General features: G+C 48.9%; 1 protein-coding gene across 5 annotated transcripts; it reads right to left on the reverse strand.

Moving 5' to 3' along the window:
* Positions 1-86: 86 nt before the first annotated feature.
* Positions 87-26,187, reverse strand: MOV10 (Mov10 RISC complex RNA helicase). 5 transcript variants are annotated; one of them, XM_030824825.1, is made up of 22 exons: positions 25,765-26,187; positions 25,445-25,662; positions 13,723-13,863; positions 11,692-12,502; positions 11,178-11,413; positions 10,725-10,983; positions 9,026-9,160; positions 7,894-8,062; positions 6,654-6,808; positions 6,197-6,373; positions 5,930-6,077; positions 5,252-5,410; positions 4,577-4,680; positions 4,298-4,395; positions 3,986-4,202; positions 2,731-2,848; positions 2,364-2,555; positions 2,052-2,126; positions 1,034-1,159; positions 862-950; positions 503-624; positions 87-417 (listed from the first exon to the last, which is right to left on the reverse strand). In XM_030824825.1, the coding sequence occupies exons 4-22, from the start codon at positions 11,862-11,864 to the stop codon at positions 326-328; spliced, it is 2,844 nt and encodes a 947-aa protein (XP_030680685.1). In that variant the 5' UTR covers positions 11,865-12,502; positions 13,723-13,863; positions 25,445-25,662; positions 25,765-26,187; the 3' UTR covers positions 87-325. The 5 variants fall into 5 exon arrangements, 4 of the variants coding, with proteins under 4 accessions (XP_030680685.1, XP_030680683.1, XP_030680686.1 ...); XM_030824826.1 differs by having other exon boundaries at positions 94-417; positions 11,692-11,895; positions 25,765-26,024; XM_030824823.1 differs by lacking the exon at positions 13,723-13,863 and having other exon boundaries at positions 11,692-11,895.
* Positions 26,188-26,409: the final 222 nt, after the last annotated feature.

Here is a 26,409-nt window from a genome sequence, read left to right on the forward strand (position 1 = left end):
ACCCTGAGCAGGGCTGAAAGTCCCACCCTTCCCTACTGGGTCAGCTTCAGGGCTCAGGAAGCTGGGGCCAGGCAGAGGAGACATTATCAAGGCTTTTGCATAGAACAAGATTTTGTTTTCAGAGTTTTCTTCCTCCCCCTTCCCCCAATTGTTAGCAGCTTGATGTGTCATTCTCCCCAACAGGGGAGGGGGTGGAATGGCTTGGGTTGTAAACTCCCTCCCCCAGCCTTCCTGTCCCTTGGAGGGGCAGCTCAGCTGGGTTCTGGTTCAGGGTCAGGCAGGCAGTTAAGGCTTGGCTGGTGCAAGAAGGCTGGGTGCTGTGTCTTCAGAGCTCATTCCTCCACTCTGGCTCCACTTGCAGAGACAGGCCCCCTTCACCCTCCCGCTCCTGGGGGAGGTAGTCATGACTATGGGGCCCTGGAAAGAAAGAAAGTACACTTTGTCTTCCTTACCACCTCCTCTGGCACTGTCCCCAACCTGGCCCACCCTGGCCCAGCCATACCTGAGGTAGAGGGGCTGAGCTTGCTCAGACCTTGCAGTAAATTCTGTCCCTGTTGCAGGTCCAGTTTGGCAGGGAAGGGACACCCGGTATACCCTCCGTTTTCTTTACAGAACTCCAGGAATCTGTGGGGGTACAGAGGAGTGCCAGCAGAGACTGGAGGCTAAGCCACGGTCCTGTCCCATCTGAGCTGTACTTGCTCAACCTCTGGATGTCATTTAACTTATCAATACAATAGGGATGCTGTGAAAATGGACACATCTGAGGATTAACTGAGCGATAAGCAAGCGCTTAAAAAAGATCCACCTGCCCTAGGCAGGGGCTGTGGCCACTAAGAGGGAGAATGGGGTGGGAATGCTTACACTTTCCAGTCAGGGTCATGGCCCAGGAGAAGGGGGTTCCCCACGATGATGAGCAGGGCCTTGGCCCGGGTCACAGCTACATTGAACCTCTGGAAGGAAGAAGTGGTGTGGTCATGGGAGGGAAGAGCCCCGAGGATGGAAGAATTCCTGCCACCCTGACCAGCACTCAAACCTTGGGGTTCTTAAGGAAACCCAGATTAAAGTCCAGATCCAGCTGCACGAAGCTCTGGCTGCTTCGCACGGTGGAGATGAGGATGACGCTTCGTTCTTGGCCTTGGAATTCTTCCACTGAACCCACCTAGTGGGGAAAGAGGCAGGGCCTGAGACCAGCCAGGGGTGTCAAAGGGGTGCCCTACCCCAGGGAGCTTGCCTTCCAAGGAGGGTACAGAGAGGTCACTGGGCAATTGTAGATAAGTGGAGTGAACCAGTGCTGCGACACGGCCCAGGGAAAGGGGACGGGAGGTAGGCTGTGGAAGCTGAAACCTGAAGGGTGAATCCTGCTGAGGGCTGGGGCCTGCAAAGTGTTCTAAGGAAAGAAAACAGCATTGCAAAGAACACGGGAACTCAGAGCAGTGACTTTCAAACTGAAAATAATCACTAAGTATCTGTTAAGAATATACAACCCTGGGCCCTAACCCAGACCCCCAATCAGAATTTCCAAGAGCGAGGACTCTAAATCTTAGAGCAGTGTTTTCAACCCTGGCTGCACATTAGAATCACCTGAGAAGCTGTAAAAACTACCAGTGCCCTGGCTCTGCCCCAAAGCTGTATGAGCTGGTGGGCGGGGCCCTGGCACGGGGGTATTAAAAGCTCTCCAGGTGATTGTTATCTGCAGCCAGTGTTGAGATCAGAACCTTAAGAGAGAGAGGCTACTGGGGGTGGGGGTGGCAGCATCACATGACAGGCCACGGAATTTGGACTTTATCCTTAGGGCAGAGGCCTCAAACCTGCCTGAGTCTAAGAATGACAGGAGGTGTTTGTTAAACATGCAGGCTTCCTGATCCCATCCCAGACCCTTAAGTTGGAATCTCCAGGAGTGAGAGGCTTGGGGAGAGCTCAAGCTCTATTCAAGGCAGCAGGGGTGGGACAGGGACGTGGGCTGGACTGGAGTGGAAGCTTGAGGAAGTCTCTGGAAGTGGGCAAGTGGGGGCACACAGAAGACAGGGAGTGAGTGTGGAACAGCGTGTCACCTTCAAGTCCTTGATGTCATCCAGTCCTCGAAGCTCCCTGTCAAGTTTGGTGATGCAGTAACGGATTTTCTCCACCTGGAAGGAGGGGACAGGTGCCTTTCTCTCGTGCCATTAACCTAATGCAAGAGGAAGCCTGGCAGGAGGCCAGGGAGCTGGGGAACAAAGGGAGGCGGCAGCTGACCTCGGTGCTCTTCTGAGATATGGAGCCAGCAAGAGGCCTAAGCTCCCGGAGCCTCTGCCTACTGGTCTGGATATTAAGGAGGTACCATCTGGGGGAGGGGCCCCACCCTTGCTGGTAACTGAGGACCTGACCTGTTTCCGGTATGGGGAGATGACGCCCACGCTTCGAGGGCTCAGGCGGGCTTTGCCCTTCTTGGAGGAGGGGGCCAGGAGCAGCTTCAGGTAAGAAGTCACTGTGGCAGCCTCTTCAGGGTTGAAGAAGGATGGGCTGTTGCCTTCACGCTCATCTTTGCCCATTACGCCGTGAAAGATGATGGGAAAGCCCTGGACATGGGGTCAGGGGAAACCGTCAGCCAGACCACCCTCCCTCTATTCCCTCCCTTCCCAAACCCTTCCAGAGAGTGAGAGATCCCAGGCTAAGGTGACAAAGGGAGGGGCTGCACCTTCAGTGGGAGGGAAGTCAGGGTACAGGGGTGGGGCCTGCCCTGCTCAGCCTCACCTGTCGAGGTAGGCCCGCCCAGCGGCAGAAGCGTTCTCGATCCACGACATCAGCACAGGCCTGCAGCTCCCCTTCATAATAGAGCTGGTTAGGAATGTCCAGGATGGTGGGATGAGACCTGGGAGGCCGGAGGAGGAAAAGCAAGACCAAGGGTCAGATTCCCTCTGCCCTACAGGGGCTCCGCTCTACCCACTCTGGGCCCACACACATTAGCCTGCTACCCCCCTGGCTCCCTGGATAGCAGGACACTCATCCATAATATCTGCTGCCAGGCACTGTAAACCACAGAAAGCAGAACCAAATATGGTTCCAGAGAGCATCTAGTCCAGGGACTCCACAGATGCATGACATTTAAAACTAAAAAATTAGGGGCCCATTTTCAGGTTTCAAATTTACCAAGGACAGCATGAAACCAAATTCTCCTTGACTATCACGTTATTTGATGAGAACATGTGTTAAATCAAAAAATGTAAGTGGTGATGACACAATAACATTTATTGAGCTCTTAGTGACAGCATAAAACTCATCTAACCATTTTAGATGGCTGAACTCATACACTAAAAGTATACAGCTCTTTAATTTGAATAACAATAGGTTTATGAAAAAACTGTATCTTCCCTATTTTTCTTTCTTTTTTTGAGATGGAGTCTCGCTCTGTCACCCAGGCTAGACTGCAGTAGCGCGATTTCAGCTCACTGCAACCTCTGCCTCCCGGGTACAAGCGATTATCCTGCCTCAGCCTCCCAAGTAACTGGAATTACAGGTGCCTGTCACTATGCCTGGTTAATTTTTGTATTTTTAGTAGAGATGGGGTTTCACCATGTTGGACAGGCTGGTCTCAAACCCCTGACCTCAAGTGATCAGGGGTGGGAGCCTGACCTACCTTGGCCTCCCAAAGTTCTGGGATTACAGCCATGAGCCACTGTGCCCGGCCTCCTCCCTATTTTTCTTATCTCTCCTTGGATTGCCTGAAAACTTCATCTGGGACTGGTACCAGACACACCCTAGCCTCTAGGAACCACTGACCACTCCAAGATGCAGATAAGCTGACTGGTGTAGTGTGAAACCACTGGCTAAGTCACGCAGACAACAAGCAGCAGTGCTGGGGCTAGAAAAACCTCCTACCTTCCGGTTTAGTCTTTCTGCATCACACAACCTCTGAGCAACAGGACTGCAAGCCAGACTCTCCAGCGGGGGCTGCATGCAGGATGTGAAGGCATAGGATATGGCAGGGGAGGCAAGGGCGTGGGAATACCTGTAGTTGCGGAGCAGCTTGGTTATGAACTGGGGGTCATAGCCATCAGGGCCCTTCTTGTACAGGGAGTTGTAGGTGAGCAGCCGCTCCAGCAGTGAGTATCCCAGTCCATGCTTCTGGGTCAGTGGGGAACGCAGCACAGGCCCCAGCTGCCGAGGGTCTCCTGCCAGCACCAGCTGCCCTCCTGGATCGCCTGTTTCCTTTATTTCCATCAGCCCTGGGAAGCAGAAGAGGTATGGGAAGAAAGGTAAGTGGTGCAACCTCTCTGACCCACACCGGGTGTATACCTGCAGCCCCACCTGAGTCCCTCACCTGCTATAGCTACCAGACTCTCAGGCTCCATGCAGTGGCCAGCCTCATCGATGAAGATGTGTGTGAAGTGATCAATGGGAAACTGGGCCGAGACCAACCTGGGAGGTGTCAGGCCAGGCAGGGGTCATATCCAGGCACCCAACTACCAAACCTGAATGCTTTCCCAGGCTGGCTCCTCACCACCCGCCACCCCACCCCAGAAACCATTCTTCCCCATTTCCGCAGCCCATTACCCCTTTAATTACACTTACGATTCAGAGACACACTCACACTCCCCACCTGCCGGCAGTGATGAGGGTGGTAATTAAGACCCGGTATTCCTGCAGCTTCTTCTTGGCGGGAAATACATACTCCCCCTTCTTTGCGTCCCAGTTGCAGCAGGGCTGTGGATTGTGAAGGGACCAGGGGAATCAGCTTGGCTCCACTCATTCCCACCGTGATTCTGGCTGTGGGCCCCCCAAACAATTATTTTTATTTTTTTTTTATTGAGACGGAGTCTCGCTCTGTCACCCAGGCTGGAGTTCCGTGTGTGATCTTGGCCCACTGCAACCTCCACCGCCTAGGTTCAAACAATTCTCGTGCCTCAGCCTCCCGAGTAGCTGGGGCTACAGGCACGTGCCACCATACTCAGCTGATTTTTTTTGTATTTTTAGTAGAGACAGGATTTTGCCATGTTGGCCAGGCTGGTCTCAAACTCCTGACCTCAGGTAATCCATCTGCCTTGCCCCCCAAAGTGCTGGGATTACAAGTGTAAGCCACTGCACCCAGCCCCCCAAACGCTTTATCCATCCCCCTCACTTACAGACAAACTGAGGCCCAGGGAGGGGTCCTGACCAACCCAAGGTCACATAGCAAGTATCAGAATCCAGGTCTCCTAGCTTCCTCGCCTCAGTGTCTGCCCTGAAAGCCTCCCCGGCATTTGCCATTCTTTGGCCCTCTGTACTTCCCTAGTACCTTGATGTCCTCAGGTACCATGCGGATGTCCCTGCTGGGGGCCAGGAGGCGGTAGATGGAGCTAGGAAGGTGGACCCGGAGCCTTTGACAGAGGAGGTCAGCCCCTGAGTTGGATGGAGCGCAGGCCAGGATGTGGGCTTTGGGCAAGTGCTTCACCACCTGAGATGCAGATAAGCACAGTGTGGGAGGCAGGTTCCTGAGACTCCGCCGTACTCAGGCTGGGGCAGGGCAAGCCTATGATGACTGAAATGTGAATGGTGACTCCAAGAGTTATGCAGTGCCCTACCCGTACAACAGTGCTCCACAGCCACATTTACCCTAATTTCCTACTTCCCCAATCCCCACCCTTTTTTTTTGAGACAGAGTCTCACTCTGTCACCCAGGATGGAGTGCAGTGGCACGATCGCACTGCAGCCTCAAGTGCCCAGCTATTTTTCATATTTTTCGTAGAGATAGGGTCTTGCAATATTGTCCAGGCTGGTCTTGAACTCCCTGGGCTAGTCTTCCCCAAGTGCTGAGATTACAGGCATGAGCCACTGCACCCGGCCCCTACTCTCTTTCTGATGGCTGCTCAGAAGCAGGAGCATTTCGGGAGTGGGAAGGAACTAGAATCTGGGGACAACTGCTTGGTGCTGAGGGAGTCAGAGTGCAGGCCCCAGGTTTGTGCTCAGACCCCACCTGCTTAATGGCCTCCACTAACGTGACGGTCTTGCCGGTGCCTGGAGGCCCAAAGATGATGTAGGGGGCTGGACGGGTGGTGCCCATAACAATGTGCCTCATGGCCTGCAGCTGCTCTGGGTTTGACTCCAGACTCCGGTCATACAGCCTGGCAGAGGGACCAGGAATGTGAACTTGAAGTCATCCAGTGACCCAGAGGCCTCCCTGACTCCATCCCCTGTGCCCACACTCCAAGTGGCTCCAGAAGCTCCCTGCCCACAGTCTCACTTGAGTTTCACATCTGAGGGCAGCAGCGGGACGTCCCGAGGTGCCACAGGAAAGAGCATGGGCCACAGCAGCCAGCGTCCCGTCAGCTCCAGGGCACGGTGCTGGACTCGCAGCGGCTGGCGGTTGAAGGTAAAGTTCACCTTGAAGGTCAGCCCATCCACAAAGCGGCTCAGGAGGCTTTGGGCAGAGAGAGGGGGTAAGAGTTTGTTGGGGCAGGGGAGGTGGGCAATAAAGGGCCAGAACTTTCTCCACCAACCAATGTCCCAACCCCTTTTTCCAAGACCTCAATGCAAGTTCTCTAGAAGAGGAAGCTGCCGTAGCATCTCAGGGTACCCCTGAGGAAAGTCTCCTGCTCTGCCCCTGGGGTCTCATTTATCTCCGGGAGAAACACTCCTCCTCCCCTGGGGTCAGAAGTCTGTAGACCCTTCCAGCAGCTCAGGGTTCCCCCAACACCCACCTCATGGAAAAGCTCAGCTTGACACGGTCCAGTTCCACCTTGTGCACAAAGCCCTTATATGTGATGGGGTCCTCCTGGTGTGTCTCCGAGGACAAAAGGGCAAACAGGTGGTCGCCCCGTAGCACTGAGGGGCGGCTCTCAGTCACTCCAGGAACCTATGGGGTGTGAACGCAAGCAAGCTTCTGTCCCAGGGATGGATGCTGGAGGGCCCAGCCCCTAGGTTCCCCAGACCTTTAAGGGACAAGGACTGAGACTGGCCTTCTAACCTAAGACTCAGGGAGTTATGCTATCCCTGCACCCCTCTTTCCTTTCATACCAGCAGGAGTCAGGGGAAGAGGAAGAAGACAAATCCTCTGAAGCTGCCCAGAGATGCCGAGCCCAGGAACCCGGAGCCTCCAGTGCAGCTGCCCTCTTGGCTAGCTCAGTTCCTGCTATGCCTGTAAAAATCCTGTTCATCAGTTAATCGGGTTGCTAAAAAAAAATTTAAAAAAAAAAAAAAAAAAAAACGGACCAGGAATGGTGGCTCACGCCTGTAATCCCAGCACTTTGGGAGGCTGAGGCAGGCAGATCACTTGAGTCCAGGTGTTGTGAGATCAGCCTGGCCAATGTGGCAAAACCCCATCTCTACAAAAAATACAAAAATTAGCCGGGCGTAGTGGGGCATGTCTGTGGTCCCAGCTACTTGGGAGGATCACTTGAGCCCGGGAAGCGGGGATTAAAGTGAGCCAAGATCATGCCATTGTACTCCAGCCTGAGCACGAGGGTGAGACCCTGTCACAAAACAAAAACAACAACAAAAAACTTGTTCAAAACTCACTTCCTGCAATAATCTTTCCTTGACCAAACTCACCCTCTAATTCCCACCTGCACTTGTGTGTAGAAATCCATTCTCGTGTGTAATTTTGGGCTTATATGCACACATTCAAAATCCAAGAGCTAGAAAGAGCTCTAAGAATTATCCAGTCCAGCTCTGTGCTTTTCAGATAAGGGAACTAAGGCTTAGAGAAAGCCAGGAACTTACCCAAGGTGGTAGCAAAGCCTGGACTAGAACCCAGATCTTCCCCATTCCCCTGCTCCAACACGTCTTTGGGAACAGGATGCCCACCCTGCTTCTTGTGGAGCCCTAGGAACCACTTCAACCTTCCTCTTGTTCTGCCCTGCTGTCAGGAACAGTTCTGCCCACAGCCTCTAGCTTGGCTGGCTTGAGTCCACCCTCCTCACACTCAATCTGAGCCCTGACCTCCAGTGTGAGTAGCCTGGGGTTCTGGTCCACAGGGTCCCAGGTCATGGGCACCGACTCCAGGTCATAGTGCCGGATATCATGCTCCATCTGCAGCTCCTCCAGGTGCAGCAGCAGCCGCAGCTTCACCTCATAGTTCCTCCACTTCAGGGCTGTCTCCAGCTGGGCCCTGGAAATGATGGTTGGGAGGGGTGAGTGGGGGCAGGAATGGGATGGGCCAGACAACCCCTATGCCCAGGAGTATCCACCTTCTCCCACCTGAAGCTCTGGAACTAAGCGTCAAAAAGCAGAGAAGACTAGAGGGATACAGAAGTGGATGAGAGTCAGAGCCCTGAAGAAGGAAACCTTGGCTCCTGCTTCCTTGGATGCCCCTGCCCCCACCTCACCCGACTTGCATTTGCATGGTGGCTCTTATGGCCAGAACATTCTCCCCCGATCCTCTCATGACTCCCACCCTCACCTCATTCAAATGTCCTTCTCTGTTCAAACATCACTACCTCAAACAGGCCAGGACTAACTGGCCCTCTGCAAAGCAGCACCAACCCATTCCCTAACCCTGCTTTCGTTTCAGTATAGTTCTGTTCATCTTTTTTAGAGACAAGATCTTGCTCTGTCACCCATGCTGGAGTGCAGTGGCATGATCTGGGCTCACTCACTGTGTCCTCGACCTCCTGGGCTCAAGGAATTCTCCCACCTCAGCCTCACAAGTAGCTGGGACTACAGACATGTGCCACCACACATGGCTAATTAAAATTTTTTTTTGTAGAGACAGGATCTCACTATGTTGCCCCAGGCTGGTCTTGAACTCTTGGGCTTAAATGATCCACCTGCCTCGGCCTCCCAAAGTGCTGAGATTACAGGCATGAGCCACTTACACCTGACCTGTTTAGTTCTTCATAGCACTCATCACTCCATGAAATTATAACAAAAATGGTCATTGTCCCCCATTAAAATGAGCCAGGCCTTCATCTGACTGGTTCACCTTGAATGGTGCTTGGTGTATGGTGCGTGCTCAGTAAGGGAATGAATGAATACAGCCTGGGAGGCTGAGGACAGAGGTGCCAGGGCAATGCAAAGAAGCCAGTAGGGAAAAGACAGGGGAGAGTGTGAGGTGCAGAGGGGTGGGACTTACTTGATCTCTGCGATCTCCTTAGGGGCAGTGAAGATACTTGTTCCCTGAAGAAGCATGGGGAGCAGTTGCCTGAGGCGGGGAGGTGGGTAGTATGTCCCCAGCGCCATACTTAACTCCAGGTCATAGCCCTTAGCGCTGCAGAATCGAGGGAAGAAAACACAGAAAACCCCTCACCCTCCAAGACTCTGAGAACGCCCCTCTGGGGTGGATGCACAAAGTCCTCCTGCAATCCTACTGCTGAAAGGAAGTCAGCAGCCTCGCTCCAAGGTTGGACTATTCTCATTTTTGGAACATGCGATACTTGGAAACCTTTAAAACTATTATATCAGTAATAAATGTTCATTAGAGAAAAAATTCAGGTAATAGGTAATAAGTAAATATCATTCTTACCATCCAGGAATAACCAATGTTAACTACTAGACTTTTTTCCCTGTAAATTTCTGTTATACATATACAGTCAACAAAAAGAGCACAATGGTCTGTGAAGGTCCTATTACATAGTTTGCTTTTTTTCTTTTTTGAGTCCCACTCTGTTGCCCAGGCTGGAGTGCAATGGCGTGATCTCGGCTCACTGCAACCACCGCCTCCCAGGTTCAAGCAATTCTCCTGCCTCAGCTCCTGAGTAGAGTAGCTGGGACTACAGGCATGCGCCACCACACCCGGCTAATTTTTTTGTATTTTTAGTAGAAATGGGATTTCACCATGTTGGCCAGGCTGATCTCGAACTCTTGACCTCAAGGGATCTGCCTGCCTCAGCCTCCCAAAATACTGGGATTACAGGTGTGAGCCACCACATCTGGCTAGTTTGCTTTTATAACTCAGTATTTTGTGAACATCTAGCAGAAACAAAAAGAGATGTCTATACATATCCTACGCTTCCATCCATATGAAGTATCCAGCACAGAGAAATCTATGGAGACAGGAAGTAGATGAGCAGTTTCTTAGGGCTAAACAAAGTGGTGGAGGATAAAAGGGTGATAGCTTTTTGGGATAATGAAATGTTCTAAAACCGATGGTGGTGATGGCGTCACATATTTGTGAATATACTAAAAAAATTACTGAATTGTGTAATTTAAATGGGTGAATCATATGGTATGTGAATTATCTCAATACAGCTGTTTAAAAAAACAGAGATGTTGGCTGGGCATGGTGGCTCACCCCTGTAATCCCAGCATTTTGGGAGGCCGAGGCTGGCGGATCACTTGAGGTCAGGAGTTCGAGACCAGCCTGGGCAACATGGTGAAACCCCATCTCTACTAAAAATACAAAAATTAGCCGGGTGTCTTAGTGGGCGCCTGTAATCCCAGCTACTCAGGAGGCTGAGGCAGGAGAATTGCTTGAGTCCAAGAGGCGGAGGTTGCAGTGAGCTGAGATCACACCACTGCACTCCAGCCTGGGCGACAGAGCAAGACTCCATCTCAAAACAAAAACAAAAAACAAAACAAAACAGAGATGTCTACAATGATCTGCCTGATAATCCATCACACAGGGACAATGCCTAAAACTGTTTTCACTCTGTCCTCAGATCTGCAGTTCATCTGCAACTTTCTTCCTGGACAGAAAAATTCTCTGAGACCCAGAAGAGTGAAGAGCCTGCAGGAAAAGGGCTCTGGCTCCCAGCTCTGTGCTCCTCCCAAAGCCCTAGCCCATGCGGTTGAGATACGAGCCCAGCCAGGGCTGAGTTGGAGGGAAGAGTTACCGGTCAGGTCTCTCTCCTTCCTCTATCCGATTGGTCACCACAGGGTTTCCAGTGATCCGGGTCCGCTTGAAGGGAGTCATGGGCTTCAGCTGTGCAGCCAGGGGGCTGTGGGCGACGGCAGCCAAGAAGCGGGCAATGTAGAATGTGCCGGCTCCTTCTGAACCCGACTCCCCAGGTCCCAGCAGCTCCCAGAGCACTGTGGCTGGGAAGTAGCCCACAAAGCTGGTCTTACAATGGACATGGAGTTCATAGCATTCACCTGGGGGAGGATGGATGAGTGAATGGGGGTAGGGTAGGGACCCTCCCACCCATATCCTTATCCCGGACACTCCCCCAGGAAGCCCCATCCCAAGGCAAGAGTCCCATGGACAGTGACAGTGTGCTTCCCAAAGCATGAGCACTGCCTGGGACAAGCCCCTGTCCACCAGCTCTTTCCTTTGGAAACTCACTCACCGGGGCCCAGTGGACAGGGCAACTCCTGGTCTTCATTGTAGAAAGCAAACTGGGGTGTCCGGCAGAGTGGGAAGAGGTGAGTGAGGGTAACAGACTGGGTTCCGCCATTCCGAAGCCTCAGGGTCAGCACCTCTTTGCGGTTCAAATCCAGGCGGATAAGGAGCTGCCCATCTCGGGCTTCATGGGGCCCCTGGACTTCCACATCCACACCATGTTTCCCATGAAGATACTCAGCCCTGGGGAGAAGGGGAGTCAAGGGGAGGCTGGGGTGGGAGCGGTCTGACTGGGGAGTTACCCTGGGGAAAGCTTTAGGCTTGGGAGGCAGGCAAAGTGCCAGCTGTGCTTAGGAAACTCACCCCCTCCCAGCAGACCAGTTCCCTACCCTTCCCCCATTCCCTGAAGGAGGGGGACTTATTCCCACTTGTATAACCCACTCTTTCCTCACACAGACAGCCCCCTTCCCTCACACCCTGCAGGCCTCCCCGTACACACAACATGCAACACACACACACACCTGTCATAAAAGATCTTGGCTAGCAGTGACTTGTGGTGTTTGCTGATATCTGACCCCAGCTTCATTCTCCTCTTTTCTGGGAACCGCCCGTCGGCCCAGCGGTCGAGTCTGAAGAACCTGACCCGAGTCTTGGTGACGTAGGCCAGATTTGCAATCTTCATTCCATACAGCATGGAGGAGAAGCCAGGGGCGGGGGTCCCAAAGCTGCCAGAAGCAGAGGAGACTGGGAAGTGAGGGAAGGCAGGGCTTGCGGGAGGCAGGGCGGCGGGTGGGGAAGGGCATCGGAGGGTCACTCTGTGCTGGACACACCAGCCCTGCTGTGGAGCAGGATGGGGCCCAGAGACAGAGAGACTCAGGCTGGGGATCGGAGGAATGTTTAATGTTTTCAGGGAAGGCAATGGGACTTCCCAAGGCGAAATACAGTTGTTTTAAACAGTGGGTTCTGGATTGTTCGTTTATGAGGGGAAAAGCCCAATCACAGGCTGCTGACTGGAAGGACTGAGGGAAGACAGAGAAAGACATAAAGTTCTTTTTTTGGGGGAAACTGTTTGGGACAGAAAAGAAAATACAAACAACCCAGAAGAAAGAGCTGAGGCTAAGGGGAAGCGGAATGATTTGACTCAGAGGGGTGGATGTGGGGTCCAGCCTGTTGGTGAGGAGAGAAGGGATCAGAGACAGTACAGATGTCCAAGTGTGTGGGCAAGGTGGCTGATCAGACAGCAGTTTCCACCCGAAGTCATAGGGTGCAGGTGGAACCCAAGCAGGAAGGGAAAGGATCCTTCTCCAGAGATCAAATAGCCTGGCTTTGTGCCTAGAGAAGGTGAAGACAGGGAAAACTGGTCAGAAGGACAACAACCTCAAGGCTCAGTGCCTGGAGTTCAGTTCAGTCAATTCAACAAACACTTACGGAGGCCTGTTATGTGCCAGACACTGTGCTGGATGCTGGGGGTTCAAAGATGCTAGAAACTCAGCGCTTGCCTCGAGGAGCACACAGACTGAACACATACATTCCAGCGTGGTGCTTGGAGGGCAGCTCATCGGCCACAGAGGGGTTCAGTGCCACAGAGGGACACTGAGCCCAGTCTGGGGGCAGAGGAGGTGTCCATGAAGGCCTTCCCAGGAAGCAGCATAAGAACTGAGTCCTGAGGATGAGTGGGCATTACCTGGGCACAAGAGGGAGCGCAAAGTGTGAGCAGATGTGAGAGGTATGCAAGAACATGTGCTGGGAGGGGCGGAGGGGGCTGCCCACTTGACAACTCTAGCCAGGTCAGCTCAGGTGACCTCACCTCTCAGAGCCTTGCTTTCCTCCTCTATAAAATTGGAGGACAGCAAGACTTACCTTGTAGGGTTGCTGTGAGGTTTACACGAGATTTTCACACGGCAGAGAACCACTTAGCCCAGTGCTTGGCACATAGGAGACCTCAGTAAGGGTGAGCCATGATTAGTATCACATACAGTTTCATTGTGCTAGAGTGAAATGCACAAGGAAGGGAGTGGCAGGAGGAGCAGAGGTGGGCAGGGACCAGATCATGGACAGTTTTGCACAACAGGCCAAGCCTGGACTTGACTCTGAATGTCTGCAGTCCTTTTCCCCGCTCTACTGATACCCAGGAGCCTGAGGACATTCCCACATGCCACATACTTCAGGGACATATTCAAGATCTAAATGACTGACACCCTCCCTTAAAAGCAAATCTTTGTTTATGAGGACTATGGTAATCCCTATTTAACTCTTAAGGCTAAATCATCATGGTCACTCACTAGGGTATGTGATAAGATCATTTATGGTTATGAATATTTTTCAGGTGCCCCCTGCCTGTAACTCTGCCCCTCTCCTTCACCCCAAGCAAATGAGACCGGTACAATTTGGAAAACATTGAATTGGCTATGATTTGTTTTAAAAAGGTAATAAATCATTCAAAAGCATAATAGAAAATGCTCAGTAAATGTTAGCTACTATTATTAGTATTTATATTAGTAGAAATAGTAGTACTAATAGTAGCAGTAGTAGTAGGAGTAGTAACAACTTACTTTCAGCCCACGTCAGAGGCTACACTGTGGTTACAGAACCACTGCGGTTGGTGGGTTTTAAGCAGGGGAGTGGCAAGATCATATTTGCATTTCAGATCACTCTGGCATCAGGATTGGAGGATGGATTTGCTGGAGGCAAGACTGTAGGCAGGGAGACCAGTTAGAAGAAGGCCCTTGCAATTGTCCAGTTAAAAGATAACAAAGGCCTGAGCAAGGCAGTGGGTAGAGATAGAAGGAGAGCGGCAAGATTCGCTAATACTTAGAATGTAAAATTAGCAGAAATTTGGTGACTGACAGAAGGGGGAATGAAGGCTGGGAAGAGGGAGGAGTCTAGGATCCCCAAATCAATGGCCTGGCTTCTAGGACTATCTCTGAGATAGGACGTAAGACAAGAGGAGGAGGGGTTGGAGGGACTGACCATGACATTTGGATTTGGATATGATGCGTTTGAGATTCCTGTGTTCCAGAGGCAACCAGCTCCACGAGTCAGAAGCTGAGAACTCAGGCCAAAGTCAAGGTTACAGCCTAGTATTAGGGAGTCCTCAGGTAGTGGTTATAATCAAGGAAGTGTAGGAATCTCCCCAGGGAGTGTGAGTAGTTGAGAGCAGCTACTAGGACAACCCGGGGAGGAAGGGAAAACAAGAAACCCTCAAGAGAGAAAGGAGCATCAGCAAAGTCTCAAAATCAGGTATCAGGATCAAAAGCTGCTGAGGGGTCCAGTAATACAGGGACTGAAATCAGGAGATCATCAGTAACTTTCACAAGGGCTTCTTAGAGTCCATCAAAGTCCCATGGATTGAGGCACAAGCTAATGCCCACAGCAGCTATGCTTCACAGCTATCTTGATCCTTGCAGCCCTTTCAGACACCTGTTCAGTCCATTTTTGAGAGTCACTAGTGTAAGAATATTGCATGCATATCCCTCACAACGCTAAGAAAACAACAGTGCAACCTCCAAGAAAAGTGGTTCCAGGCTCCCAGATCAATGCTGGGCAGAAAGAGGGCTTTGTGGGGACTGAACAAACTGGGAAGTGCATGCCCTGTCTGAAGTGGGTAACTGCTCATCTCCGAACAGGGCCAGTAGGGAATGCAGGCCCCAGATGGCCAGATCTGACTTTCAAGAAAAGACAAAATCAAAATTTTAACATGAAACCTCCTATTTTTGGAAACCTGCATGGCACAAGGGCAGACAGAACTCATCTCTGTAAATTTTTCAAATTCTACTGCAGATGCTATCCCTAAATATTTCTCAAATTATTCTCTATGTCTCTTACCACTACCCAAATTCACCTAACATTGGTCTAGGTGACAGTCATACAAAAATTATTTTTAAAAAATCACAAACTTATTATATTCTTGTTGGAAAAAAGCCCCAATCCTTGTATTATACATGTAATCGTCTATATTCATTTTATTTTATTTTATTTTTTTGAGACGGAATCTTGCTCTATCGCCAGGCTGGAGTGCAGTGGCACGATCTTGGCTCACTGCAACCTCTGCCTCCCGGGTTCAAGCGAGTCTCCTGCCTCAGCCTTCTGCCTCCTCCTGAGCAGCCGGGACTATAGGTGCATGCCACCACACCCAGCTAATTTTTGTATTTTTAGTAGAGACAGGGTTTCACCATGTTAGCCAGGATGGTCTCAATCTCTTGACCTCATGATCTGCCCGCCTCGGCCTCCCACAGTGCTGGGATTATAGGTGTGAGCCACTGTGCCCAGCTGTAATCCCCTATATTTCTAAGAAAAACTTTCTAACCAAGACTGGAAACCAGCAGCTATAAAATAAAACTAGGTCAAGTGTGGTGGCTCATGCCTGTAATCCCAACACTTTGGGAAGCTGAGGTGGGAGGACTGCTTGAACCCAGGAGTTTGAGACCAGCCTGGGCAATAGTGAAAAAAAAAAAAAAAAAGGCCAGGCGTGGTGGTGCACACCTGTAGTCCCAGCTACTCAGGAGGCTGAGGCAGAAGGATCACTTGAGCCCAGGAGGTCAAGGCTGCAGTGAGCTGTGATCACGCCACTGCACTCCAGCTTGGTTAACAGAGCTTGGGTAACCCTGTCTCTAAAAATGAAAACAAACATTTCTGACTACTAAAATATATTTTCTCTAGCAAAAGGTAATATAAACACATTCAGATAAATACCAGATAAATACTCATAATGCAGATGACAGGCAAAGGGCTAATTTTTATAATACATAAATTTTCTTACAAATCGACAAGATGAACAATTCAACAGAAAAATTGAATATTCAATTAAAAGAACAGATCCAGATGGCCAAAAGAGTACGAAAAACTGCTCCAAATGTAGAGAAATGCAAATTAAAGTATAAATGAGATATTATTTTATTCCCATTAGACTGACAAAAATGAACATAGTTCTAGCATATATTGCTATAATGGGTATGTGGAAAAGTGAACTCATAAATTGCTGGTAAAAGAGTCAAGTATTGCCATCTTTTGGGAAAACAATCAGGCAACATCTACAAATATTTAAAATACAGGTATCCTTTAAAACCCAGGGGCTGTCCGGGCGCGGTGGCTCACGCCTGTAATCCCAGCACTTTGGGAGGCTGAGGCGGGCGGATCACCTGAGGTCGGGAGTTTGAGACCAGCCTGACCTACATGGAGAAACCCATCTCTACTAAAAATAGAAAAAAATTAGCTGGGCATGGTGGCGGGTGCCTGTAATCCCAGCTACTCAGGAGGCTGAGGCAGGAGAATCGCTTGAACCCGGGAGGTGGAGGTTGCAGTGAGCCGAGATCGCGCCATTGCACTCCAGCCTGGGCAACAAGAACCAAACTCTGTCTCAAAAAAAAAATCCCAGGGACTGGGCATGGTGGCTCACGCCTCTAATCCTAGCACTTTGGGAGGCTGAGATGGGAAGATCACTTGAGCCCAGGAGTTTGATATCAGCCTGAGAAACATAGCAGGTCCCTGTCTCTACAAAAAATTTTTAAAAAAATTAGCCAGGTGTGGTGGCACGCCTCTGTAGTCCCAGCTACTCAGGAGGCTGAGGTGGGAGGATTGCTTGAGCCCAGGACTTTGAGGTTACAGAGAACTATGACTGCAGAACTGCACTCCAGCCTGGACAACAGAGCAAGACCCTGACTCAAAAAATAAAATAAAATAAAATGTAAATTTAAAAGATAAACCCCACAAAACCCAGTAACCCTGTTCCTGGAATGTGTCCCATGGGAAGAAAAGTACCAATGTATAAAGACTTATGTGCAAGGATACTTACTACAGAGTCACTCACAGTGGTCAAGAATTGAAAATTAAACAAATGCCCATCAACAGAGTGAAAGGTGAACACATTGTAAGCACTCATACCATGGGATATTATGCAGCCATTGAAAAGATATACCACACCCACTCAAATGGCTAACATTTAAAAGGCTCACAATATGAAATACTGGTAAGGATATGGAACAACCAGGCCAGGCACAGGGGGTCATGCCTGTAATCCTAGCACTTTGGAAGGCTGAGGTAGGAGGATCACTTGAACCGAGAAGTTCAAGACCATCCTGGGAAACATAGCAAGACCCTGTTTCTACAAAAAAATTAAGAAATTAGCTGGGCCCTTGAGGCTGTAGTCTGACACAATTGTGCCACTGCACTCCATCCTGGGTGACAGAATGGGATTCTGTCTCAAAAAAATAAAAAATAGAACAACCAAAACTCTCATGCATTGTTTGTTGGTCTGTAAAATGGTTTAAGCACTTTGGGAAAAGGTCTAGTAATTCCTTGTAAAACTAAACATATGCCTATCCTATGACTCCAAAAATTCCACTCCTAGTTACACCCCCAAGAGAAATTAAAATGTAAGTCCACAAAATGACTTGTATAAGATGTTCCTGGCTGGGCACAGTGGCTCACGCCTGTAATCCCAGCACTTTGGGAGGCCAAGGCGGATGGAACACTTGAGGTCAGGAGTTTGAGACCAGCCTGGCAAACACAGTGAAACCCCGTCTCTACTAAAAATACAAAAAAATTAGCCAAGCGTTGTGGCAGGCACCTGTAATCCCAGCTACTCAGGAGGCTGAGGCAGGAGAATCGCTTGAACCTGGGAGGTGCAGGTTGCAGTGAGCCAAGATCATGCCATTGCACTCTAGCCTGGGCAACAGAGCAAGACTCTGTCTCAAAAAAAAAAAAAAAAAAAAAAAAGAGGTTCCTAGGAGCTTCATTCAGAAGAGCCCCAAACTAAAAACACTGTCCATAAACAGGGGAATAAATATACAAACTGTGATTTGGATTCATACAATGGAATACTACTACGTGATAAAAAAGAAACTACTGATACATTGTGGATGAATCTCAAAAACATTATGCTAAGTGAAAGTTGCCTTACACAACAGTACATACTCTATGATTCCATTAAATGAATTTCTAGAACAGGTACTATCATGAAAAAAATCAGAGCAGTGGTTGCTTCTGGGTGAGTAAGAGTGAGGACTGACTAGGAAAGGGCACGAGGGACCTTTCTGGTGATGTGATGTTCTGTACTTCAATAGGGGTTTGCACACAGATATATGCATTTGTTAAACCTCACAGAACAGTACACTTACAATTTGAACATTTTGCTGTTTGCAAATTTTGCTTAAAGGCCCGGCACAGTGGCTCATACCTGTAATCCCAAAGGTTCGAGACCACCCTGCACAATATAGACAGACCCCATCTCCACAAAATATGAAAAATTAGCTGGGCATAGTGGCACATGCCTATGGTCCCAGCTACTCAGGAGGCTGAGGTGGGAGGATAGCCTGAGTCTGGGAGGTTGAGGCTGCAGTGAGCTGTGATCATGCCACTGTACTCCAGTCTTGACAATGGAGCAAGATCTTGACTTAAAAAACAAAAAAACAAAACCCAAACAACAACAACAAAAAATCCACGGCCAGGCGTGGGTGGCTCACGCCTGTAATCCCAGCACTTTGGGAGGCCAAGGTGGGTGGATCACCTGAGGTCAAGAATTCAAGACCAGCCTGGCCAACATGGTGAAAGCCCGTCTCTACCAAATACAAAAAATTAGCTGGGCATGGTGGCGCATGCCTGTAGCCCCAGCTACTTGGGAGGCTGAGGCAGGAGAATTGCTTGAATCTCGGAGGCGGAGGTTGCAGTGAGCCAAGACTGCGCCATTGCACTCCAGCCTGGGTAACAAGAGCAAAACTGTCTAAAAAAAAAAACCCATAAACAATTCTTTTTTCATTTCTAGGCAAACATAACATAAATTTTGAACTCTAGCTGATAATAATCACGCTAAATAATTAATAATAATTTGTTGGAGGGAAGTGCACTGATGTCTGTAACTTATTTTGAAATGCATCAGGAAAATTAAGATGACTTGCTAAATGAATAGATGGATGGATCTATGGGCAGATATGTGTTAAATGTTAAAAGAAATCTAGGTAAGGGTATGTGGATGTTCCCTGTAGAATCATTTCAACTTTTCTTTATGTTTAAAATTTATTATAGTATAATATTAGGGAAAAAAATCCCAACAATGCATTAGATGTCTATGCCAGATGCCTACGAGTGATTTCCATCATGCAGTTGAGAGAGTAGGACGTGGATGATGTGAATAACATGATTCTTTTGACAGAGTCTTGGTCTGTCGCCCAGGCTGGTGTGTAATGGCGCCATCTTGGCTCACTGCAACTTCCGCCTCCCGGGTTCAAGTGATTCTCCTGCCTCAGCCTCCGGAGTTTCTGGGACTACAGGCGCCCGCAACCACGCCCAGCTAATTTTTTGCGGTTTTTAGTAGAGACGGGGTTTCGCCATGTTGGCCAGGCTGGTCTCAAACTCCTGACCTCAGGTGATCCACCCGCCTTGGCCTCCCAAAATGCTGGGATTACAGGTTTGAGCCACTGAGCCCGGCTAAACATGATTCTTTTTAAATAAAACAATGACTAAAAAAAACACCCTGATTGATATCAAGAGTTACCTGAGTATAGGGCGGAATGTGGAAATGGAGGTGGGATGCCCATAAGGGGAGGGGTCCACAATAAAAATGATATGTGATAATGATCCCACGTGTGTAAACTTATGTAGGTGTGATATAAGCATGCCTGCAAAAAGAGATAAATGAACCAGGTGCAGTAGCTCACGCCTGTAATCCCAGCACTTTGGGAGGCCAAGGCGGGTGGATCACCTGAGGTTGGGAATTCAAGACCAGCCTGACCAATATGGTGAAACTCCGTCTCTACTAAAAATACAAAAATTAGCCAGGCATGGTGGTTCACGCCTGTAATCCCAGCTACTTGGGAGACTGAGGCAGGAGAATTGCTTGAACCCGAGAGATGGAGGTTGCAGTGTGCTGAGATCATGCCACTGCACTCCAGCCTAAGTGACAGGGAGAGATTAAAAAAAAAAAAAGAGAGATAAATGAAAAGGTGGTCACCAAAAGTATTTTTAAAACATTTAAACAAGTATCTAACATAAAACATTAAAGCCCTTAATTCCCTTGCTTCCAACTACTTGCTTGATGAGGAGCAGTTAATTAAACCCACTATTTGATGTATGTTTTTCCTGACTTTTTCCTATGCATAGAAAACACAATAATGAGATGATATATTCTACACATACTATTCTGCAGCAGGCGTTTTCATCACCATGGATCTTCTCCCCTAACAATGCTTTACAGAGCCATCATGACCTTTTGAATGGCTACAAAAGATAGCATGTATGAATGCATCATGGCATGTTTTTTTCTCTAGTGATAGACAAGCTGCCTGAAATTTCTGGCTACTCCAAATGTTACAATAACTATCCTTGCACACAAACCCTTGTACTTGTGGGCTAGTCTAATGGGATAAATTCCTTAAAGTAGAACTCCTGGGTCAAGGAGAATGAACCTTTACAACTTTGATAAGTTCTGCCAAATTGTCCTTTGAACAGGTTGTACAAATTTATGTTCTCACTAACAAGAGTTAGAAAATGCCCTTTTCCCAAGGCTCTAACATCAGAAATTTTCAATGTTTTAAATTTTTGACAATTTGATTACAAAAAATGGTATCTTTTTTAACTGTGCATTTCTCTGATCACCAATATAGTCAAGGATCTTTCCTTCTTTTATTAGTCATTTATATTTCTTCTGTGAGCTGCCTGATCATACCCCTTGCTCAATTTTCTAGGTCCCAATTAACTGTTCTCCCTACCTCTGGCTTCATACCCCTACCCTAGGCCACCCCCTATATCTGCAGAATTGTCATCAAACACAAATCTGATCTTGTTCCCTCAATTTACAAAATTAAGTCTTTAATTAAGTCCACAAAATTAAGTCTTTAATATGGCACCTTCCAAGATCCTCCATAGTAACAACGATAACGCAAATACAATAACATCAACAGAAAACATTTCCTGAATGCATTATCTCATTCAATCCTCAAAACCCTTTGAGCTAGTAATTATTATCATCCCATTTTAGAGAAAAAGAAATTGAGGTACACATCCTCAACCACACTTGGCCTCTTGCCAATCCATCCTTATTTCAGCCATTCCCAACTATTTGTATCACTGTGCCCCTCTGGAGACTTCTGTGCTGTGGACATCCTTAGCCTGCACTGCCCTGCCTTAGGCCGCCCCTGCTGTTTGTTGGGTGAACAATGGCTAATCTTTTTAGACCCAGTTCAGGAAAGGCCAAAAGCTAGAGGAATGGTATTTCAGAACATATGATCAGATTTGGAAGTGATCTTAAAGAGACATCTAGTTTCATAATCTATAGACTGTGGATTCCAACTCTCATTAGCGGGTCAAAGCCAGGGTCTTTATAAAATTAAAATAAAATAGAAAAAATATCAGAGAGCAGGGAGTGAAACTATGTATTGTTTCAAGGGCAGGCATTGTTTTGTGAAGGTTGTGTTTACCAGGTCCCAAAGTAAAATGTGTTTTTTACTGTGGGTGGAGGTCCAACCACCAAGCCACTCTCCACACCAGAAGCCAGAATGATCTTTCTAAATCTAATTATGTCAGTCTCTTACTTTGAAATTTTCTGTGTTTTCCTATTTCCGTTAAGATTAAAGACAAAACAAAACACCTCACAATGTCTACCCAGGGCCCTGCTGGCCTCTCGTTCTTCTGAGGTCATCCCAAGCCTTTGAAGGTGCTGTTCCTTCTGCCTGTACACTCTCCCCTTGCCCTTCACATCTTCTAAGTCCCATTAATCCTTCAAGATTCTGCTCAAATATCACTTTCCCCAAGAAACCTCTGCCTAGGTTTCTTGATCTAGTCTAGGTTGCTAGACTAGGTCAGATTTCCAAATTATATACTCTCAATGCATACTGGACTCTTCCGTACAAGCACTCATCACAACTGTAATTAAATAATTACCTAACTGCTGCCTCCTTCGTTAGTCAGTTGGGTTCCTTTTGTATATTTCTAGCAACTCACTTTTGCTTTGCCATTCATAGGAAGCACTCGGCCAGTACTTGTAGAAGAATGAGCCTCCTGTCCAAAGCAAGAATCATCTTCTCTCAGAAACCTTTCGTGACATCAGTCCTTACCCCATACAATGGACTCCTAATCATCATCGCACTAATGAGGGGTACCACTTACAAAGCCAGTGTAATATGCTAGCCACACAAATGCTTTGCCTAGGACAACTCATTTTGGTCTCTCACAACCCCGAGAGAAAGGTATTATTTTACATACTCTTACAGTTGGGGAAATGGAAGATTTAGAGAGTTGTTCAAAGTTAAATGCAACCACTAAATGGCAGGGCTATCTAAACACCATTACTAGCACCTATACTACTGTATTGCATTTGTTTGTCTACACACATCTGCTGCTCTTTACTAGATTATATTCTTTGGAGGCAAGGACCAAGGCACAGGCACATAGTAGAGCCTCATTAAATATATTTGCTAAATGAATAAAGGTAGGTGGGAAAAGGCAAGAGTTCAGAGCAGAGCACTTTATAACATCATAAAATAACCTAGCTGGAGAGACCTATCCCCTCCCAGTGTAGGAATCTCCTAGAATTCCTAAAGAGTGTGACTTGCTATACCCCCCCGCTATATGGCCCATTCTCTTGTTAGTTAACTCTAGTTGCTAGTTCAATTAGATTCTGCAAGCGTTTATTGAGCATCTACTACATACAAAGCTCTATGCTGGGGACTGAAGACAGATATAAACCTGACTAAAGGTAGAGGATCTAGCATTTGCGTGGCTAGCATATTACACTGGCTTTAGCATATTACACTGATTTGGTACCAGGAGGAGATGACCACGTGCCATAAAGCAGAGTGTAACGTGACCATAATACCAGGCTATACCCAAGGTATAAAGAATGAGCCATGAGAGCCCAGAGAAAAAGCAAGTAATTCCTACTGGGAAATGAAGGTTGACTTCACAGCATTCCAGCCTGGCTTTAAAGGATGTGTAGGCAAGTTCTTTAATCTGAGCATACATTTTCCCAACATGATAAGGGTACAGAGCGGGGATAGTTGATGAAACCCACTTCTGTCTTCTGGAGTGACACAGGAGTGCAATCTTATCCATTATAACACTCCAAAATAGTCAAGGATAATTACCTTGTACTGTCTGATTTTTCTATTTTTGAGGCAAATATTTCTCAGTTTCTTTCCCTGGGTCTCAGGATAGAATACGAACCCACATAGAAGGCTTTTCCTCCTCCTCCATGTACTAAAATTTTATCTCTTTCAAGGCTAAAGTCAATGCCATCTTCTCCATCACATCCCCTAATGATTACAGAGGAGTGGTATCTTATCTGCATAAACACAAGTGCATACAGTAAAAACTACTTTTGAAAATGCCTACATTCACCCATAATATACAATATATCTGGCTTTCTGTATGCAATCCAACACAACCAGTTTTTCCCCAGTACTAAAACATACTATGTACCTTTGGTTTAGAGCTGACAAAGACTCTCCTTGATCAAACTTTTGTTAGGCTCCCCTGAGCCCTCTTTTTGATTAGCCCTTGACCTTGCGTCCCCAAACCCTTCAGTCTTAGGCCCACCTAGTTCAGTTTTAGCAAGAATACTGAAGTCATTTTAGTGAGACTCCTCACCCTTGATGCATGACCATGCTTGATATCTGATCAAGTTCCTCATTCCCGCCTTTGATGTACAAGTCCTTGGTCTGCCTTTAACAAGAATCTTGTTAGGTCAGGTGAGCAAAAATCCTCCCACTCTGTATGGTTCCTCTTAGTAATATTCTATATATTGATCCCCTTACTCTGTTCATTGGTCATAAATCCCCCGCTGTTTTTTGCTGTATTCGGAATTGAGCTCCAACTCTCTTTCCCATTGCAATACCCTATTACCATAGCCTTGAGTCAAGTCTTCCTTACTGTTTTAACCAATTACTTTTTCCTTAACAGAGCCAAAAGAAGTAGGTGACTTGTTTCACAGCCATGTTGTACTCTGTGGATATAGGTGAATTCACATACCTGAAGTGTTGATACCATGTGATGCAAATACTCACTCTTTCCTCCAGCATTTTTCTTTTACCATCCCTAGTATAATCCTCCATTTTACCATGTACTATCGTATATTGTGTACATGTATATTGCATGCATATCATAGCCTCTGATGCTCCTCTGGGATTGTGTGTTTTTCATCTTAAGAGTCCCCATAGTCTCCAGCATGGTGACATAAAACAGGGCCTCGTCATCTTTGCCCCTTCTCAGATGTTGTTCAAGCCTGTTAATATCCCTCTCCAAATGTGATAGCCATTAGTGAAAACGATATTCCAGACACGATTTCACCAATATGGAGAGTCTCTACCCTTTTCCCCACCCCAAATCACACTTCTATTAGCTCAATCTTAGACTTCAGCTGTTTTAGCAGCCATATCTCACCCATACTGGCCCTCTGGTCTGTTAAAACCCAAGGTCTTTTTCGGGAGGTCTGTTATTAAGCCCAGATTCCCACTACCTTATGTTTATTTGTACAAATCTTTACGTTTACCCTTGTTAAACTGCTTCTTGGTTTTCCACGCAAAGCAGCAGCCTGTTGATAAACGTGTTTTTGAAGCACAATTCTGTGGTGTGACAGAAGACTCTTTGATTTTCACTTGGGTGGTAACAGGAAAAGGAGACCAAACAGCCTTCAGCCACAGGGTGAAAGGGAGCCTCCAGAAGGCTGGCCCTGCCCCTGGGTCTCCATGGAGAAGCCACAGGTGCTAATGGAGGTTTGGTACGTACGTAGTTTGTGCCCTTTTCTTCTTTCCAGAGCTTCCTGAGCTTCTCCCTTCTACCCTGGGCCTCTTCAGTTCTCCCAGATAGCGGACCCCCGAGGCAGCAGCGCCTCAACAAGGTGGCAGAGGTCCCCGTAAAGCCCGCGCCCAGGCTCGCAGCCCCCAACAGGCAGCCTCTTCCCCGCGCTCCCGCGATGCCTGGGCCCCCTCTGGAGGCTCCCCTCCCCCACCGCGAGCGCTGTCCCTCAGCCCCCGCGAGCGGCGCGTGGACGCGGGACCCAGCTCCCAGCCCCGGGTTCCGGCCTCTGGGGGCGCGGGCAGCGCGGGAGGCTCTCCGCGGGGACTCGGCGCAGGGGCCCAGCTCGGGCAGAACGGGCGGGCTCCGGGCGGCGCTGGTGGGGTGTGGGCGAGGCGCGGGAGGGGAGGTCTGCGCCGCCCCGGGACTGGCCTGAGCCGCTGGGGGAGCTGCGTCCCTCTGCACCCCGGGGCGGGAAAGGTGGCCCCCGCGCGGGGGTCGTGGCAGCAAGCTGGGCCCGCGATTCGGGGCCGGGAGTGGGCCGGCCCGTACCTGATCTTGAAGTCGCGGTTATAAATGGTCCGCAGCCGCTCGCGATCTGTCTCCATGTCCAGTCCCCGAACGACCAGGAAACTCTCGAAACACTGGCCCGCCTCCCGGAGCTGCCGGCAGCTGAACTTACTGGGCATCGCGGCGGCGGCTGCGGCCCAGGCAGGAGGGTCCGTGGAAATGAAACTGAAAGTCGCCGCTGCAGTTGGAAGTTGGCGGCCCTGAGATGAGGGTGCAGCAGGAGGGAAGCCCCCTAACTCTGACCCCTGATCCTGCGGGCTCCCTTCTCCCCACCAGGTTTCTCTCCTCCGTTCTTCTCTTACCTGAGCTTTCCCTTCGGTTTCTTCGTCCTATCCCCTCCCCCTCTTCGCATTAACTCTTTCCTAAAGCGTCTGACCCCTCCCTCAGGGCCCTCCCCTTACCCCAAGCTCCCTCCCCTGGCTTCTAGCCAGTATCAGAACGTGGCTACCGCTTGGGGCCCTCTGAACAGCCCGGGAGGACCTCCGAGCCTCCGCCAGGGCTACCCTCACGCCCACCCTCCAGAGCCTCGGGACTCAGTGAAGAGCAGGAGAGCAAAGGGCAGGAGAGACCTAGGTCGGCTGCGGCCGGACTGGGGAAGCTCATCCAGCGCCTCCCCCAGCCTTCCAGGGACGTAAACCGGTGGAAGCGGGCGACACGCCCCCTCCCCCATTTTCCCTTCTTGAGCTTTCAGACGCACGTAGTTGGCATAAGGGTCAAAGAAGTTTGGGGAAAAGAACCCAGTGTCTCTGAGATAAAGGTGTGTACGTGTGGGAGGGAGGGACAAGGGGGTCTGCCAGGATACACAGTCATTGCTTTTCTCTGCCACATCTGCTTCATTGTGTGGAAAGGCTGGTGACCCTTACCCCTGAGCCACATATTTGGGAGCTTCGTTGCATTCCAGTCTGTATTGCTCTTTAATTTTTATTGGTATATAAGGTGGCCCCTTA

The sequence above is a fragment of the Nomascus leucogenys genome, chromosome 12 (genome assembly GCF_006542625.1).
Source record: "Nomascus leucogenys isolate Asia chromosome 12, Asia_NLE_v1, whole genome shotgun sequence".
NCBI lineage: Eukaryota > Metazoa > Chordata > Mammalia > Primates > Hylobatidae > Nomascus > Nomascus leucogenys.